General features: G+C 53.2%; 1 protein-coding gene across 6 annotated transcripts in view; it reads left to right on the top strand.

Moving 5' to 3' along the window:
- The first annotated feature begins 339 nt into the window (after positions 1–339).
- The window catches only part of Zc3h18 (zinc finger CCCH-type containing 18), a 40,789-nt gene continuing 26,380 nt past the window's right edge, over positions 340–14,748 (top strand). For 2 of the 6 annotated variants that reach the window (XM_021256580.2, XM_004842688.4), the window contains exons 1-4: positions 754–1,591; positions 6,666–7,279; positions 10,823–10,907; positions 11,582–11,650. In XM_021256580.2, the coding sequence (XP_021112239.1) occupies positions 1,498–1,591; positions 6,666–7,279; positions 10,823–10,907; positions 11,582–11,650 (862 nt within the window). In that variant the 5' untranslated portion in view covers positions 754–1,497. Of the gene's footprint in view, positions 558–753; positions 1,592–6,665; positions 7,280–10,822; positions 10,908–11,581; positions 11,651–14,748 lie in introns of those variants that run through there. The other 4 variants (XM_004842686.3, XM_087195949.1, XM_087195996.1 and 1 more) reach the window with 4 other exon arrangements.

Raw genomic sequence — 14,748 nt, 5'->3', positions numbered from 1 at the left:
AGCACTCGGTTCTTGCGCTGAGCTTTGCTATTTAATAAAGCAGGAAGCGCAGAGCCCAACGAAATCTGTTCAGGAGTTTCGAAACCTGAGACCTCCTGAAGCACTGAGCGACCCAGCAGCCTCCCGTCAGATCTCACGAGGCTGGCAGCCGGGACGTCACGTGACGCCAGGACCACATGGTTCCGCGCATGCGCCGTCAAGCAGCCGGCGGTGCTCGAGCACGGAGACACGCCTTCCCAAGGACGGGCCGCCTAGTGGCGCCTGCGCGGTAGCGGGGATTTAGCGGGCGCGCGCTGCGGGGCTGGGACCGCGCGGAGGCCGGAAGGAAGCGCGTGAGAGGGCGGGGCGAATCAAGGCAGCCCGCCGGCCTGCAGGACGCCCGTCGCGGCCTGATGACGTCGTACAATGGCCGGCCCCCGCGGGTAGTGGAGCCCGTTTGTTCCGCCCGCGTAGCGCCTGAAGTCGGAGCCCGTGAAGAGCGAAAGGGCCGAGGGACGTTCTGTCCGCGCCGCCCCAACTCCAGCGGAGCCGTGGCCCCTCCCCGCCCTCGCACCGAGGTAAGTGGGCCGGCCGGGCGGGCGGCGGGGAGGAGGCCGCAGCGGCGGCAGCAGGAGCGAGGCCCAGGAGCCCGGCGCCGCCTCCGCAGCGCTCGGGCGCGCCCCCGGCCGTGCGCAGCCGCGGGCCGGAGCGAGCCCGGCCGGGGCGGGACGCCGGAGCAGGCGCGAGCCCAGCCCGCGGCTTGGGGTGCCCGCGCTCCCTCGCGCCGTCTCCCGCCCGCGGCAGAGTTGATTTTCCCGAAGCTGTCATTTCTCTTCCGGATCACTCGCGTGGCACATGTTTGTCGACCACAAAGGGGGAGCAGAGGCAGGCAGGTCCGCTCCAGAGGAGGTCCGCCCGAACTGTGAATGGGCTCTCCAGAGAACTTCAGCTCTCCGGAGCCTGCTGGAACTTGCTCCCGGAGCTTCCAAGTGCGCACAGATTGGACGCACGGACTGTCCCTCAGGACCCGCGCTGGCCTCTTAGGAATGTGTAACTTACCCCTTTGATTGGGAGCTCGGAAATGCCAGGTCCTTCCTATAAAGTAACTGCAGCTATGATGCTGGAAGAAAGTAGTACTTCAAGACTTACAGTTTTGCTCCTGTTAGAACTTAACTTTTCCCAAATACTTTGACAGTTCAATTTACTGGCCACAAAGGTTGATCGTTTTAAATGAGCTTTGTTTAGCAAACTCTTTTGTGAGAGCAGATCATTTTTCAGACCCTTTCAGGGAAAATGGAAGCTGGAGTTTGACACTTGAAGTACTGTATGGGCTATCATCTTTTCTTCTTTGAGTCTTTCCACTGTGTTCTCTATCCCAGTGCAGTGGTTGGGCTTCTCAGGACAGGCCTGGACCTAGGCCCACTCCCACTTCCCAGTCCTGGCAGGAGATATTTTTGCATGATAAATTTCACAATTTGAGCACTTGTGTGGGTCCCAGCTGACTCTGTAACCAGTCAAATGTGTCCCAAGGCCTGGAACTCCTTTCCTGTTGTGGGTGGGAAATGCTCAAACATTGTAAAAAAACTTTATGGAGTCACTCCAGAGCAGACAGGTAAGTTGTGGCCTTGCTTGTGTTTAAAGAGATTTTTCTCCTTTTCTTAGCTACAGAGCCTCCTAAGCTAAGTACTTCCTTGATGAGGGGTTTTTCGGTGTTTGGACTTAGTCACTTTGGGGGTAATGTCTGTCACCAGCTTTGCTGTCCCTCCTTTAGAAATTGTTAATCCATGAAATTATGAAATGGAGTTTTAAATGGATGTACCAAATTTAGCCATTCAAATAAGGACTGCTGTGTTAAAAGTAATTGTCCCGAAAGTTATGCTTGTACTTCACTGATGGCCTTTGACCATAACGTCTTTAGAACTGTCTTGGTAATACTTTGTAAGCCAAATGAGGGATAGTCACTCCTCATATTTGAGCAAGAGTTATCTTTTTTTTTTGGTTTTTGTGACAGGGTCTCACTATGTAGTTTAGGCTGGCCTTGAACTTGCTGTGGAGCCCAGGCTGGCCTGGAACTTGCAGTGATTCTCCTGCCTCAGCCTCCTGACTTCCGGGGCTATAGGCATGCGCCACCATGGCCATCAGAACGAGAGTTATCTTACCTGGCTTGGTAACTTACCTCACTTACCGGATCAGTTTCTCCAAGTGACCCATCCGTGAAGAGGAAGATTTGCCACTCCTGAGAGCGCCCGGAGAGTGTTTGCAGATTCCAAAGGTCCCTGGAAGAGAGAAGTTCTCAGAGTGTTGTGCACATTAGCAGTGCCATTGGAATCAGAGTTTAGCCTCCCAGAGTGGCTCCTGGGAAGAGAGAAGACACCCACTCTGTGTTTGAGTTCTTGTATAGTCTTCTACAAATTAAAATAAACATTTGACATCTCTTTCTGGTGTACAGCAGGTAGCTTCTTAAATAATAAGTTTTTTCGTTATAATATTTTTGAAACAAGGTCTTGCTATGAAGTTCAGGCTGCTTGAACTCACGATATAGCCCAAGCTGGCCTCGAATTCATGGCAATCCTCCTGCCTCAGCCTCCCAAGTCCTGGGATTAAAGGCACGTACCACCATGCCTGGCTCCTAAATAATGAGATTTTTATTCAACAGGTAGTTATCAGGTGTCGTTTGCCAAATGCAGTAGGCAACAGAAACACAATGATGGAGTCTTGTTACTCTATTCCTAAGCATGTTCACCATTGTGGATAAGAGCTAAAGATTTAGCTCTAAACCTTGCTGAGTGTCCTCAGTTACAGGGTGGTTCTGTTAGAAGACCGAACTAAGCAAAAATTGTAAACTGGAGTGAGTTGAGCTTGACCAGAGGACCCTCATTTTGTTATTTACCCTAAATAGGCAATGTGTTTCCCTTCCTTGACCTAGCACAGAGTGGCACATATCTGTCATGTAGATTTTTCCTCAAAACATAGGACATTGACACCCCAAGAGGCAGTTAACCTGCCCAAGGTAAGGACTGGGGCTCAGGCCTCATTCCCAGCGATGTTCCTTCTTTCTGTGCACAAGGCATGACTCAGGCTGTTTGTAATAAACACAGAGATTCATTGGTGAGTTTTGTTCTGAAACAGGTTCACTTGAGTGTAGTCTCCCACGGTAAAATCTCAGGAGGCTCCAGGGGAAAGAAGACAGTGTGACCCTTCTCAGGAAACTTGTCAGTTCCTCCTCAGAGTGACACCAGGGCACCCCTGATCGTTCCCGTCAGGGTTGTTAATGGTGCTCCTGTGGTCTTGGAAGTGTCCCAGTTCAGACAGTGCATTCTGTGGAGGGGGACTACTGAGTGTCAGCCCTGTGGTGAGCTCAGTGAACAGAAAGTGTGTCTGAGTCCCCTCCTCCCACCCCCACACTCTGCAGGAGGTGTGTTAGCTTTCTATCACTAATAGATACCAGAGATAATCAGCTTATAAAGAGAAAAGATTTATTGTGGCTCACAATTTTTTAAGTCCCAGTCTGACTGGCTGGCAAGCTAATATATGAAGCAAAACCGCTTACCTGGCCAGGCATCGTGGCACACACCTGTAATCCCAGCACTTGGGAGACTGAGGCAAGAGAATCACTAGGTGAGTTCAAGGCCAGCCTGAACTGTGTAGAGATGTCCTGTCTCAAAAAAAAAAAAAAAAAAAAAAATGCCGCCCTCTTACCTCATCATGAGCCAGGGTGCAAAGAGAGAGGAAGGGATCAGGGCCTTGAGGTTCACTTTGGAGGGACACCCCACCTCCCCAGTGACTCACGGACTTCTAACTAGGCCCCATCTCATCAACGTTGCAGTGCCTCTCTATAGCACTCTGAAGATCGAAACTAACACATGGACTGTTGGGGGATTTTAAGGTCCAAACTCTAGCTCAGCATTGGTGCACACCTACAGTCCTGGCTACTTGGGAGGTTGCGGCAGGAGGATCACAAGTTCTAAGCCAGCTTGGGCAATTTAGTGAGACCTTGTCTCAAAAAAGCTTGTAAACAAATTGTTGAGACACAGCGTGGTAGGTGCAAGATGCGCAGCAAAATAGTGAACGATAATGAGGAGGCGGGAACTCTTAACCTGAGGTGGGCCTCGGGCTTTGACTCCCTGAAGCAGGAGAGACTTTGTACGTCCAGGATTTTCTAGGGAGAGGGTCCACCCCTGTCATTGGTCTCTCAGAGCAGTGCAGGACCCCAGAAGGCCTCACGGACAACGGGCACAGTGAAGGTGCTCTTGTACCACCTTGGCAAGCTGCAGAAGCTCCTCCAGGGGTCAGGAGAAGCTGACGGGCACCCCTGGAGGTCAGACCTGGAGGTCCGCAACTCAGAGCCCCATGTCCCAGCCTCCTGGGTTCTCCTCTGGTCAGTACCTCCTTGTCTCAGTGCGATGGGGACGCACCTTTGGGAGCTTCTGTTTCTGGACTGATGTTTAGTTTGTGTCTGATACTAAGTTTCAGGCAAGTTTAAAATCACAGCGTGAATGGCTGGTGTCACCAGTTGTCAGCCCACATGGTCATCACTGCTTTTTAGGTAGCGGTTTATGGATTGTGTGGAAACCTGGCCTTCTGTGGGAGAGTCTCAGCCCTCAGTGGCGCTCGTCCTTGGGCACTGCCTTGCTGCAGGGGCACTGAGCTCCCACACTCCGTCAGTGCCTGGTGGAGATACAGAAGCTGTGGCCGTGGGCTCCTCGACTTTCTCAGGCCAGCAGAGGTTGCTGCTTCAGGGCTAACCTTCCCTGCAACTGTCCTGCCCCTGGAGAGTGTAAGCCATGACTTTTTTTTTTTTGGTACCAGGGATCGAACTCGGGTCCTTGTGCTTGCACAGCAGGCAGCACAACCACTGAGCTAAATCCCCGGCCCTGGAGAGTGTAGTTAGAAGGCAAAAAGTGATCTTTTAAAAAACTGTCTGCCTTTTAGCTGGGTATGGTGGCGCACACCTATAATTCCAGCACTCAGGAGGCTGAGGCAGAAGGATTGTAAGTTCAAGGCCAGCCTGGGGATACATAGTGAGATCCCGTCTCAAAAACTAAAAACAACTGTCTGCTTTTGAGTGACTTAGGATAGGTTGATTGATTTGTAAATTTATATTATTGCTAACTATTGTGTTTTTATAAAATGGTGAATTTTAAATAATATTTTAACATGTTTTCAGGTATAATAATTGTTTAACAGCTATATATATATATATATGCTATAGTATTATATACCAGCTTTTGACACTGTATTTTTAAACGGGTTGTCCTTTTATTTACTTTTTAATTTTTTTCATTTTAGTTTCTTTTTTATTAGTATATGTCTATGATATGTAATAGTTACAGTCTTCTTGGGGACTGGCACATGCACATATCACAATTTAATCATTTTTACTTTGCCCTCCTGTCTCCTATACCCAGGTTTCCTTCTCATCCCTGCAAAATCCACCTCTCTGTTTTTTTTGTTTTGGTTTTTGTTTTGAGACAGGGTCTCGCTGTGGAGTTCAGCTTGTAGTCCAGGCTGGCCTCAAACTCACAGTGATCCGAGTGCCGGGATTGCAGGTGTGCACCACCGTGCCTGGCTGACCTCCCTGTTTCCTATAGGCTGTCTTTTTAGAAATTTAAAAGATAATATATATATATATTTTTTTTTTTTTTTGGTACCGGGGATCCAACTCAGGTCCTTGCGCTTGCGCAGCAGGCGGCGAAACCACTGAGCTAAATCCCTGGCCCTAAAAGATAGTATTTTTGTCTCTAATATGTAAACATAAACTTAGAGTGTATGAAACATGCAGACACGCATGACCTGCTACGTCTAAACCTGCACCCAGTGATCTCGGGTTGAATGAGTGAGCCTTCTAGGTCTTGCTGAGACACCCAGCGGCCTGACCTTGACACCTTATTTTAAATAAAAACTTGGAAACAGCCTCACAGACTGAAGAAAGGTGGGAGCGAATCGTATTACTCCTGTCACTGTGCACCAGCAAGGGATAGCATTGGCGTTCAGACTACTGGCTTACACGCGATTCCCCCTTTGGGGCTGCTCTACACAAATGAAGCAGAGCTCCCTTTGTGAGATTTTGAAGCCCAAAAACTAGAAAACATTTATGTTATGATTAAATCTGAATTGGTAAAAACAAGATGACACGGCTAGTCTTTTGCATGAGAACACTACTTAATGTGTTGACTGTTCTCCAGAGTTCTTCTACATGATGGACATCCTTGTGGACGTGGTAGTTGTGACTCTGCTGTGTCCCTGGAGCCCTGTGGCCCCTGGCACTGTGAGAGCCAGGCTGCATGGTTTGCTGTGAGGGCCTGGGGCAGCACCTCCCAAGCTCACTGCCCAGGAGAGGCCTGGAAACCACACTGGGTGCAGGCTTTTTTTTTTTTTTTACATCGACTTTCCGTGTGATGTACTGAGGACCCACGTAGCCATCCCTTGCAGTCTGGGCTCCTCCCTCACTCCTGTTCAGTGTGCGCTGCACAGGAGAGGAGTGCTGTGCTGGGCGCGTCTCACTGCCACATTGCAGGGAGCAGGACACGCTTGCTGAGCCACACAGTTAAGTGTGTGCAGCCTTCTGGGGTGCAGCTGTGGCCTCTGCAGGTATGTGGTGTGGGGTGGAGCTGTGTGCCCCAGGAAGTGGCCATACTCACTCTCATCTTGCTGCCTGCTCTGAGCCTCTGTTGTTTCTTTTGCAGAACCGTGGGTACCGATGGATGTGGCCGAGAGCCCTGAACGGGATCCTCACTCCCCAGAGGACGAAGAGGAGCAGCCGACACTCTCGGACGATGACATTCTGAGGGAAAGCGGATCAGATCAGGATTTAGATGGAGCTAGGGGGAGGGCTTCTGATTTGGAGGATGAGGAAAACGCAGCCCCAGTACCAGGCCAGGAGGAGGAGAACCGCTCCGATGAAGAGGACAGAGCCAGTGAACCCAAGTCCCAGGATCAGGACTCCGAGGCTCGAGAGCTGAGCAGGGATCGGACGGGCTCCCCGTGTGAAGAAGAGGGGAACGATGGCGAGGAAGACCAGACGAGTGACCTCAGGGACGAGGCCTCCTCGGTGACCAGGGAGCTGGACGAGCACGAACTGGACTATGACGAGGAGGTCCCTGAGGAGCCGGCCCCTGCCGCCCAGGAGGAGGAGGCCGAGAAGGCGGGGGCGGAGGAGGAGGAGGATAAGGAGGCCAGCGCGCCTGCCCAGGAAGGGAGGCCCACTGTCCAGAGTAGGGGAGAAAAGGAGCCCCCGGAGGCCACCAAGGAGAGGAGAAAAGAGGACGACGATGGGGAGATTGACGACGGGGAGATAGACGTGAGTATGAGCGGCAGCCCCAGCCAGCAGGGCCTCCTGGCGGCGGGTGCGGCTGGGTGGGATGGTCCGGGGCTTGGCATGGAGGGAGGCAGGCGTGCGGGAGGCGGGGCCGGGGTGCACCTGAAAGAGGGAACCAGGCCCATGCAGAAACCCACCTGCCGACCGGCACCCGGCTTTGTGACCCCGGTGAAGCCCACACTCTGTAAGGCAGCGTCTGTTGTAAGTCTGGCCTTCAGCCTGAGACTGTGCTCAAGGGTCACGTGACCTTGCACGCAGGTCAGTCTCTGTGGCAGGTGTTGCTTGCTCTTAGAACTTGAATCGGGAGTGTTTCGGAGGAAACGGGTTGAAGTGCTGAGCAGTACCTTTCAGACCTGTTGAACTCCAAGGGTCAGCGAGGGTCCCGGCAGATTGGAACGGTGTGGGGTTTCTCTGCCCACCCGGGTTGTCACAGAGGCCGAGGTGCTGAATACCTCTCGGGGATGGGTAGGTGGCGGGAGAGTGCCAGGGGTGCTGGCCCCTCTGGCTGCATGCTGGCGCGCATGCACCTGGTCTCTGTTGAGATGGGACCTCTGAAAGGCCATGACCCTGGCCATGCTGGGTGGGGTAGGCATAGACGTCAGACACCTGGCTATGGCTCCTGAGAGCTGAACTCTGAGGCCTTGGTGGCTGCCAGCCTGACTGTGAGGCCTCTTTCTTGTCACAAGTGAAAGAAGCGTCCCCTAAGCTAATACCTTGGTGATGTGGCCTTGCAAGGGCTCAGCAGGCCCTTGTCGTATAGGTTTCCATCTGTGGGAAATTCTCCTGGATTCAGGTGCTGGCCACAGGAGATGATACCGTGAGACTCAGGTTCATCAGTTGGTGAGATCGTGGGCGGCAGTTGCTGTGAGCTTGGGCTTTTGAGTTCTGTGAAGTCACCCAGACTGCTGTGGGCCTGGACGCTGGGCATCTCCAGTGGCCCCTTCCTGCTCCAGCCGTTGAGTGCTGGGGGTTCGTCACAGGTCCAGGCTTTCCTGGGATAGTGGCGGCCTTGGTGGGGGTGGGCACTGGCAACACTCAGCTTCACTGCAGGTGTAGGCTGTGGGCAGATGATGAGCTGAGCCACGCAGGTGGTCCTGTGGCCTTGGTTTGCTGGTTCCCACAGGAGGGCAGGAGTAGGGTGAATCTCCAGTTCGACTTCCTCAGACATTTACATGATCCTGTGGTATGTTTTTGTTCGGTGTGCCCTGCGTGGCACCTTGTTGAGAAGGCCCCAGAGCCCTGTTGGAGATGGTGGGGGCCCCAGCTCAGTGTCCCCCAGCGCAGGTGGCGGCTTCCTTCCTGACCTGAGGTGGCCCTGCAGTCTGCTGGGCCCTCGAACGTGTGGCCTTGTCCTGCTGCGGGGACAGGACGCTTGGTCCAGCTGGGCAGTGGACGGACTTGGTGGTAGCCCAGCCCCGTGGGAGCACACTTCGTCTGGGAGTGCCCCGCTTTCCTCCTGCTGTCCCCGCCAAGCCTTCATTCTGGACTCCTCCCCAGTGTGTCACCTCCATGTGTACATGCACACGCACATACACACACACACACACACACACACACTGTGCTTCTGGGTGAGGCACCTGGGCTGCGCTGACCACAGTGCGACTGATGGTGTCCCTTCCTGCCGGGACTCAGTCTCCGAGGCCAGGCCTGGCTGTAGGCAGCTCGTCAGTGACGGTTGGTCAGATGCGACACCCGCCTGCTCTGGGGCACACTAACCCGAGAGCCTGCACGTACAGAGCCGATCCGTGCCCCCAGCTCTGCCCTCGGAGCGTCCTGCACAGTGCCCGGCCTGTCTGTGGCCCTGCTCTGCAGGCAGCACTTCCTTCCTGTCTCAGCCCAGTCCGCGCTGTCCCCTGAGGGTGGCTGCCATCTCCCCGGGCGTACACCATGTCTCCCTTCTTCAGAGAGCCCTGCTGCCATACCTGTTCCCATGCCTGTCCCAGGAACTCTGCTCCACTGCAGAGGAAGCCGAGAGCCGCATCTGGGTCTGTGGGCTTCCTGGGGGCTCTGGCTCCGTCCTTTACCTGAAATCCCTGGAATGTGCCTTTCCCTCTGAGTGCCGAGTGCACATTGCAGCCGAGCTCAGTGTCAGAAGATGAATGTGCAGTAGGCCGCGCCTTCAGAAGTGGACGCTGTGTGGGGCTGAGGGTGTTGCTCCAAGGTAGGGCACACGGCAGCACGCTCAGCCCCTGGGCCCTGTTCTTGGTGAGGCCGGACGAGTGAGTGCGAAGTGGATGAAAAGATGAGCACGCTGGCTCCCCAAAGAGTGCCTCTGCCCGAGAATATCTTCCTCCTTCCACTCGGCCGCTTCTTGCTCCTCCTCCCTCAGGCTGTGTTGCTTTCTGCTCCTTCGGGACCTGGGGTCCAGTTCTTTGGTTGGGACGTCAGTTTGCATAGTAAGCCCTCGCAGTTTTTCTGTCTGAACCGTGCAGTTTGCAGCACAGGCCTGGGGTTGCCTGTGTGCTGCCGGCATCCTTCTGTTGGGCAGTGTCCCTCGTGGAGTGGTTGGGATGGTTTTGCACACAGGATGTGGGCCGGCCAAGCCCTCTGTGAGTGGCCCCGTGCAGGGAGCTGTACAGAGAGGCAGGTGCAGTGCGGCCTGGCCCCTCCTGGCCACCTCCAGGGGCTGAGCAGAGCTGTGGCCTCTGCTGCCCAAGGCCTCTCCTCCCATACCAGGCCACTCCCCTGGCTCTGTGCAGGCCTCTCCTCAGTGTCCTGGCTTCTCTCACTCGGTTGGCTTTCTTCTGGGAAGCTTAGGCACATGTTTGTTCCGTTCTTCCTCTGGTGCCAAGGCTGTCAGGAGGACGCGGGATGCTGGTGTGGGCCGAGGTGGCTGAGGAAGGGCACAACTGAGAGGCATAGGTGGGAGTTCCAGCTGCAGGTCATGGGCCCAGGCCCCAGAGCACGGGTCAAGTCTCGCTGCTTGTTAGGACTCCTGGGGTGAGGTGCAGGCTTTGGTCTTTGTGGAACTCTCGGGTCCCCCTGAATTGGATGGCAAGGTTAGGGATTCTGGACTGAGTGAGCTGCAAGGTGGTGTCGCAGAGCTGCATCACCTTCTTCTCTCGCAAGACCTTTTCTCGTTTTTTGGAGACAAGGTCCTGCTAAGTAGCCCAGGCTGAGCTTGAACCGTGTGTTCTTCCTGCCTTAGCTTCCCAGAGTGATGTGTGCCGCCAGGCCAGGCTCTCACAAGACTTAAGGTAGGGGAAGTTTGTGTTTAAGGAACATAAAGTATTTTGTTTAAATACACAAAATATTAAACAGCACCTATAGCCGTTTCTTGCCCAAAGTTGTTCCGTGAGAATACAAACCCTGCTGTGTAAAGGGCTCTGTGCCGCGGTGTTTATAGAGCGCCTGTCCCTGGAGCCTCTGCTCATAGGTGTAGGTGTAGGTGTAGGTGAGGGTCCGCGACTGGGAGCACTGACCAGAATCGGTGGGGAAGTTGTGGACGCACCCCTCACCCGGCTCCTGTGCTCCCCGGCGTGGTGGCAGATGCTCCACTTGGTAAGACAGTGTCCTCTGTTCCAGGACGACGACTTGGAAGAAGGCGAAGTGAAGGACCCCAGTGACCGGAAGGTGAGGCCTCGCCCCACCTGCCGATTCTTCATGAAAGGTAACTGTCTGCGGGGCCTGGATGGCAGCCGGGGCAGGCACAGGAGGTGGTGGTGCTGGTGCTGGCAGCTGGAGAGGCCTTTGCTCGTCCTGGCCTCCCTGTGAGGCTGCCAGGAGAGGAGCAGCCTGGCCGGCCCATGCCTGAGCTTCTAGGCCTGTGTGCACGGCACAGCCTGCCTGACAGCCGCAGCCATATCTCTGAGTTACGGGCTGAACACTCCGACACCGCGTTAACGCTTGCCACTCTGTACGAGGTGGTCACTTTCTGCAGGACGTGTCGGGCCTGTCCTTCACTAGGATGGGCTGGACAGTGGCAAGGGAGGGCTCCGAAGGCATAGGCTGCCTGCTGCAGGGGGAGCTGCGAGCAAAGGAGCTGCAGCAGGGAGCAGCTGAAAGACCCTGCTTAGAAACCAGAACTAATGCATTAACACAGTGTGCAACCCCCGGCACGGTTTTGTTTTGTAAAGTCTTGAGAGAGTCGAAATGGAAATGAGAATTTCTGGTTAGGAAAGGTTTCTTTGGTGTACATTTGTAATCTGGGCATATTTCTTGTAGTTGAGCGTTTTCCTTGGACAGTAGGAAGATGTTTTCTCTTGCCCTTAGATGACTTTGCTCACTGGCCAGTCTGCTTGTGCAGTCTAAAGTTCACAAGAGCTTCCTGTACTTCTTTTCCAGATGTTGTGACACCATTATCCACTCCTCCACCAATACCAAATTCCATACCACTCAGAGACCAGGTTAAAGGTACAAAATATCCTGTGTTCACTCTCTCTAGTACCTTGAAGGCCCCTGCTCCGGAGGCCAGACTTCTTCCTCCTGGATCCAGAGCCTGTCTGGGATGCTGGAAGGAAGGAGGCCTGGCTGGGCAGGGAGCCGAGGCGGACCGTCCTCTTTGGTTGGGAGGGATGGGATGGAGCTTCCACAGGGGGGCAGTGCAGCTCCATTTGCCACCAGGGCGGCCTCTGCCCAGCGTGGCCTGTGAACAGCCCTGTCCCTCAAGCCAAGAGGCTCTTCTGGGGTGTGTGCGCTTGGCACACCTGAGTCACATGCACGTGTGCGAGCCCCAGTGTAGAGGTGGCCAGGAAGGGCCTGCCTGGGCTGTGGACCCAGAGCCGACATAGCCAGGTGCCGTGAGAGATCGTTGCATGATGACCCCACAGCCAGCTAAGGCTGCACAACATTGCAGTGGCCTCTTAGATCTTTAAAAGCCCTGGGTTTTCAAGTACTTATTTCAGAAAGTTTAAATGGAAGCAAAAGACTTCTTTCTCAGAATGGTGTGAGAATAAATGACATCACTCCATCTCAGATTTCTGGATTAAAGTGATAAAAGCTTGTGCTCATGCATGTGAGGTCTGTGCGGTCAGTGTGGACCAGCCCTGCTCACAGACGAGTGTGCATTGCTCTGGCCTCGGCAGCAGTGTGACTGCCCGGGGGGACCGGCTGCACAGAGCCCACTCCACTGACCTGGCTTTCAGAATTTAACCCCAGAAGCATAAGACAGACGGAGTGAGAACATGACTAGCCGTGCAGACCGAACCTCTCGGGGACAGCTGGGTGCACGAAGACAGGAGTGCTGCCTCCCTCCATGGGGTGTGCAGGGTGGGACACTGGTGTCCCCAGGTCAGACTCAGCCAAGCGGGGGTCTCCATGAGTGAGGCCATGGAGGGCTTTCTGGAGTGCAAGGGCCAGTGGGATGTTCTACAGCCTAATCAGGCTCAGCCGCTGTTTTCAGGAGTGTTTATTAAGTATCCCTACCTTTCTTCCCTATTCTGCTTGTTCTGTGATGTGGTATAGCATGAAAGAAAATGTTCAATTCTCTGTTTTCTTTCTTTCTTTGGGGGGGGGGGTACTGGGGCTCAAACTTGGGTAATTCTCTGTTTTCTAAAACATCTTCTTTTTCTTAGTTATGAGAAATTTATTTGGATATAGATGTTTTTGCTTACCTGCAGTTTATAAGCTTGGTGTTAAATTGAGATGAATCAGTTTAAGATCTCTGCAATAACAAGAGAAGTTACTTTAAAACCAAAATGAAGTTGCTGTGTTGGCCAGGACATGACATCCACGAGCCCTCGCACACTGCCGAGGGATGTACCATGGTGCAGCCGACCTCTTTGGAAATGGTCTAGCTGTTCCTCAGAAGGTAAAGGATAGAGTTGCCACTGGTCCAGCAGTTCCACCTGTAGATATTTGTCCTAGAGAAATGAAAACATCATCCATAAAAAGCACTCCTACATCGGAATTCATGGCAACACAATTCACAGCAGCCAAGGAGGAGGAACAGCCTGATGTCCAAAGATGCTGAGTGACTAAGCAGAGCGCCCATCCTACTTGGCCATAAAGAAAGGGAGCTCTGACCCATGCAGCAGCTGGGAGGGGCCCTGGGGACGTGCAGAGTGACAGAAGCCAGTCCTAGTAGGTCCGTGTCATGTGAGCCCATGTACAGGAAATGTCCAGAACAAGTGACTCCACAGGAACAGGAAGTGGACTGCTCACTGAGCAGGCTGAGGGTGTGAGCTTGCAGTGAACAAGTACTGGGTTTTCTCCTTGGGGTGCTGGAATGTTCTGGAACTAGATGGTGATGATGGTTGTACAGCTTGCTAAGTGTACTAGAGACTGCTAAATTGTATACTTCAAACAGTAGGGTATTTTATGCTTTGTGAATTAAGTCTTAATTTGGAAAAGCTTTTTAAAAATGTTGTCATTCTTGTGTCCATGACAGGTTGTCATCTGTAGATTAATCTACAGTGGACATGTTAATGTTTTTGACCATTGGCAACAAAATGTACTAGGAACCTGACTCAAGCGTTTCAGAGCCAACCCTCTCTTACCTCTCCTCTCGTGTGTCTAGTGGACCTGGTCCAAGGCTCCAGCCATAGGGGAGCAGGTAGTGCTTTCTTTAAGCTGTGTCCTGCGTGGGCTCTGACATGTCCCAGCCCACAGGCCAGAGCCCCTTGTTTCTGCTACATTTTGTAAAAATTGTGAAATACACAAAACACGAAATTTACCGTCCTCACCGTTTTTGAGTGTATGATTCAGTGTTACTTAATAGAGATAAGGTATAACCGTCACCACCATTCACGCACAGCACATTTTCAGCTTGTAAAACTGAAACTGCAGACCAGGGCACCACCATTCCTGTTCTCTCTGCCCCAGCCCAGCGCGCCCATTCCCCTTCCTGCCCTGTGGATCTGCCTACGCAGTCGCGTCCTTGTGACTGACTTCTGCTAGGTAGCACAGTCCTCAGCGTTCATTTGTGCTCTGCTGTAGCATGTGCCGGGGCTTCCTGCTGAAGCCAGCTGAAGGATGTTCTGGGGTGTGGACAGCCTGTATTTTGTTTCCTCACCCTCTAGTGTGTGCTTGGATTGCCTCGGCCTCTGACTGTGGTGCAAACATCTCTTCCAGGCCCTGTTTTCAATCCTTTTGATTATAGACCCAGAAACGGAACTGCATACCACATGGTCATTCCTTTTCCTAGTGCTTGGGGTCAGAGCCAGGGCCTGGTATATGCTAGGCAAGTGCTCTGCCATTCACCAAACCTCCAGCTCTATTTTTAATTTTTTGAGGAACTACTAAACTTTTCCACAGTGGCCGCACCGTTTGCATTCCCATCAGCAGTGCACGGGGTTTCAAGGCCTCCACATCCTCACCAACGTTGTTATTTTCTGGCTATGTCTTTCCGTAGTAGCATTTCCCTAGCGCCTAGTGATGCTTTGCACATTTTAGAACCTCTCTGCTCTCCTTTGTGTCTAAAGCAGTGGGGCTCAGGGTGTGGCGTGTGGACCCAGGGGTCCTGCAGACCCTTTCAGGGGACGCCTGAGTTAGACTGTTCTCAGTAATACTAG

The sequence above is a fragment of the Heterocephalus glaber genome, unplaced genomic scaffold, assembly GCF_053883595.1.
Source record: "Heterocephalus glaber isolate CG9 unplaced genomic scaffold, H.glaber_assembly_v1.0 deba00000071, whole genome shotgun sequence".
In the NCBI taxonomy this organism is placed as follows: Eukaryota; Metazoa; Chordata; class Mammalia; order Rodentia; family Bathyergidae; genus Heterocephalus; species Heterocephalus glaber.
The sequence above is the reverse complement of the archived record's forward strand: the minus strand, read 5'-3'. Positions and strand labels throughout refer to the sequence as shown.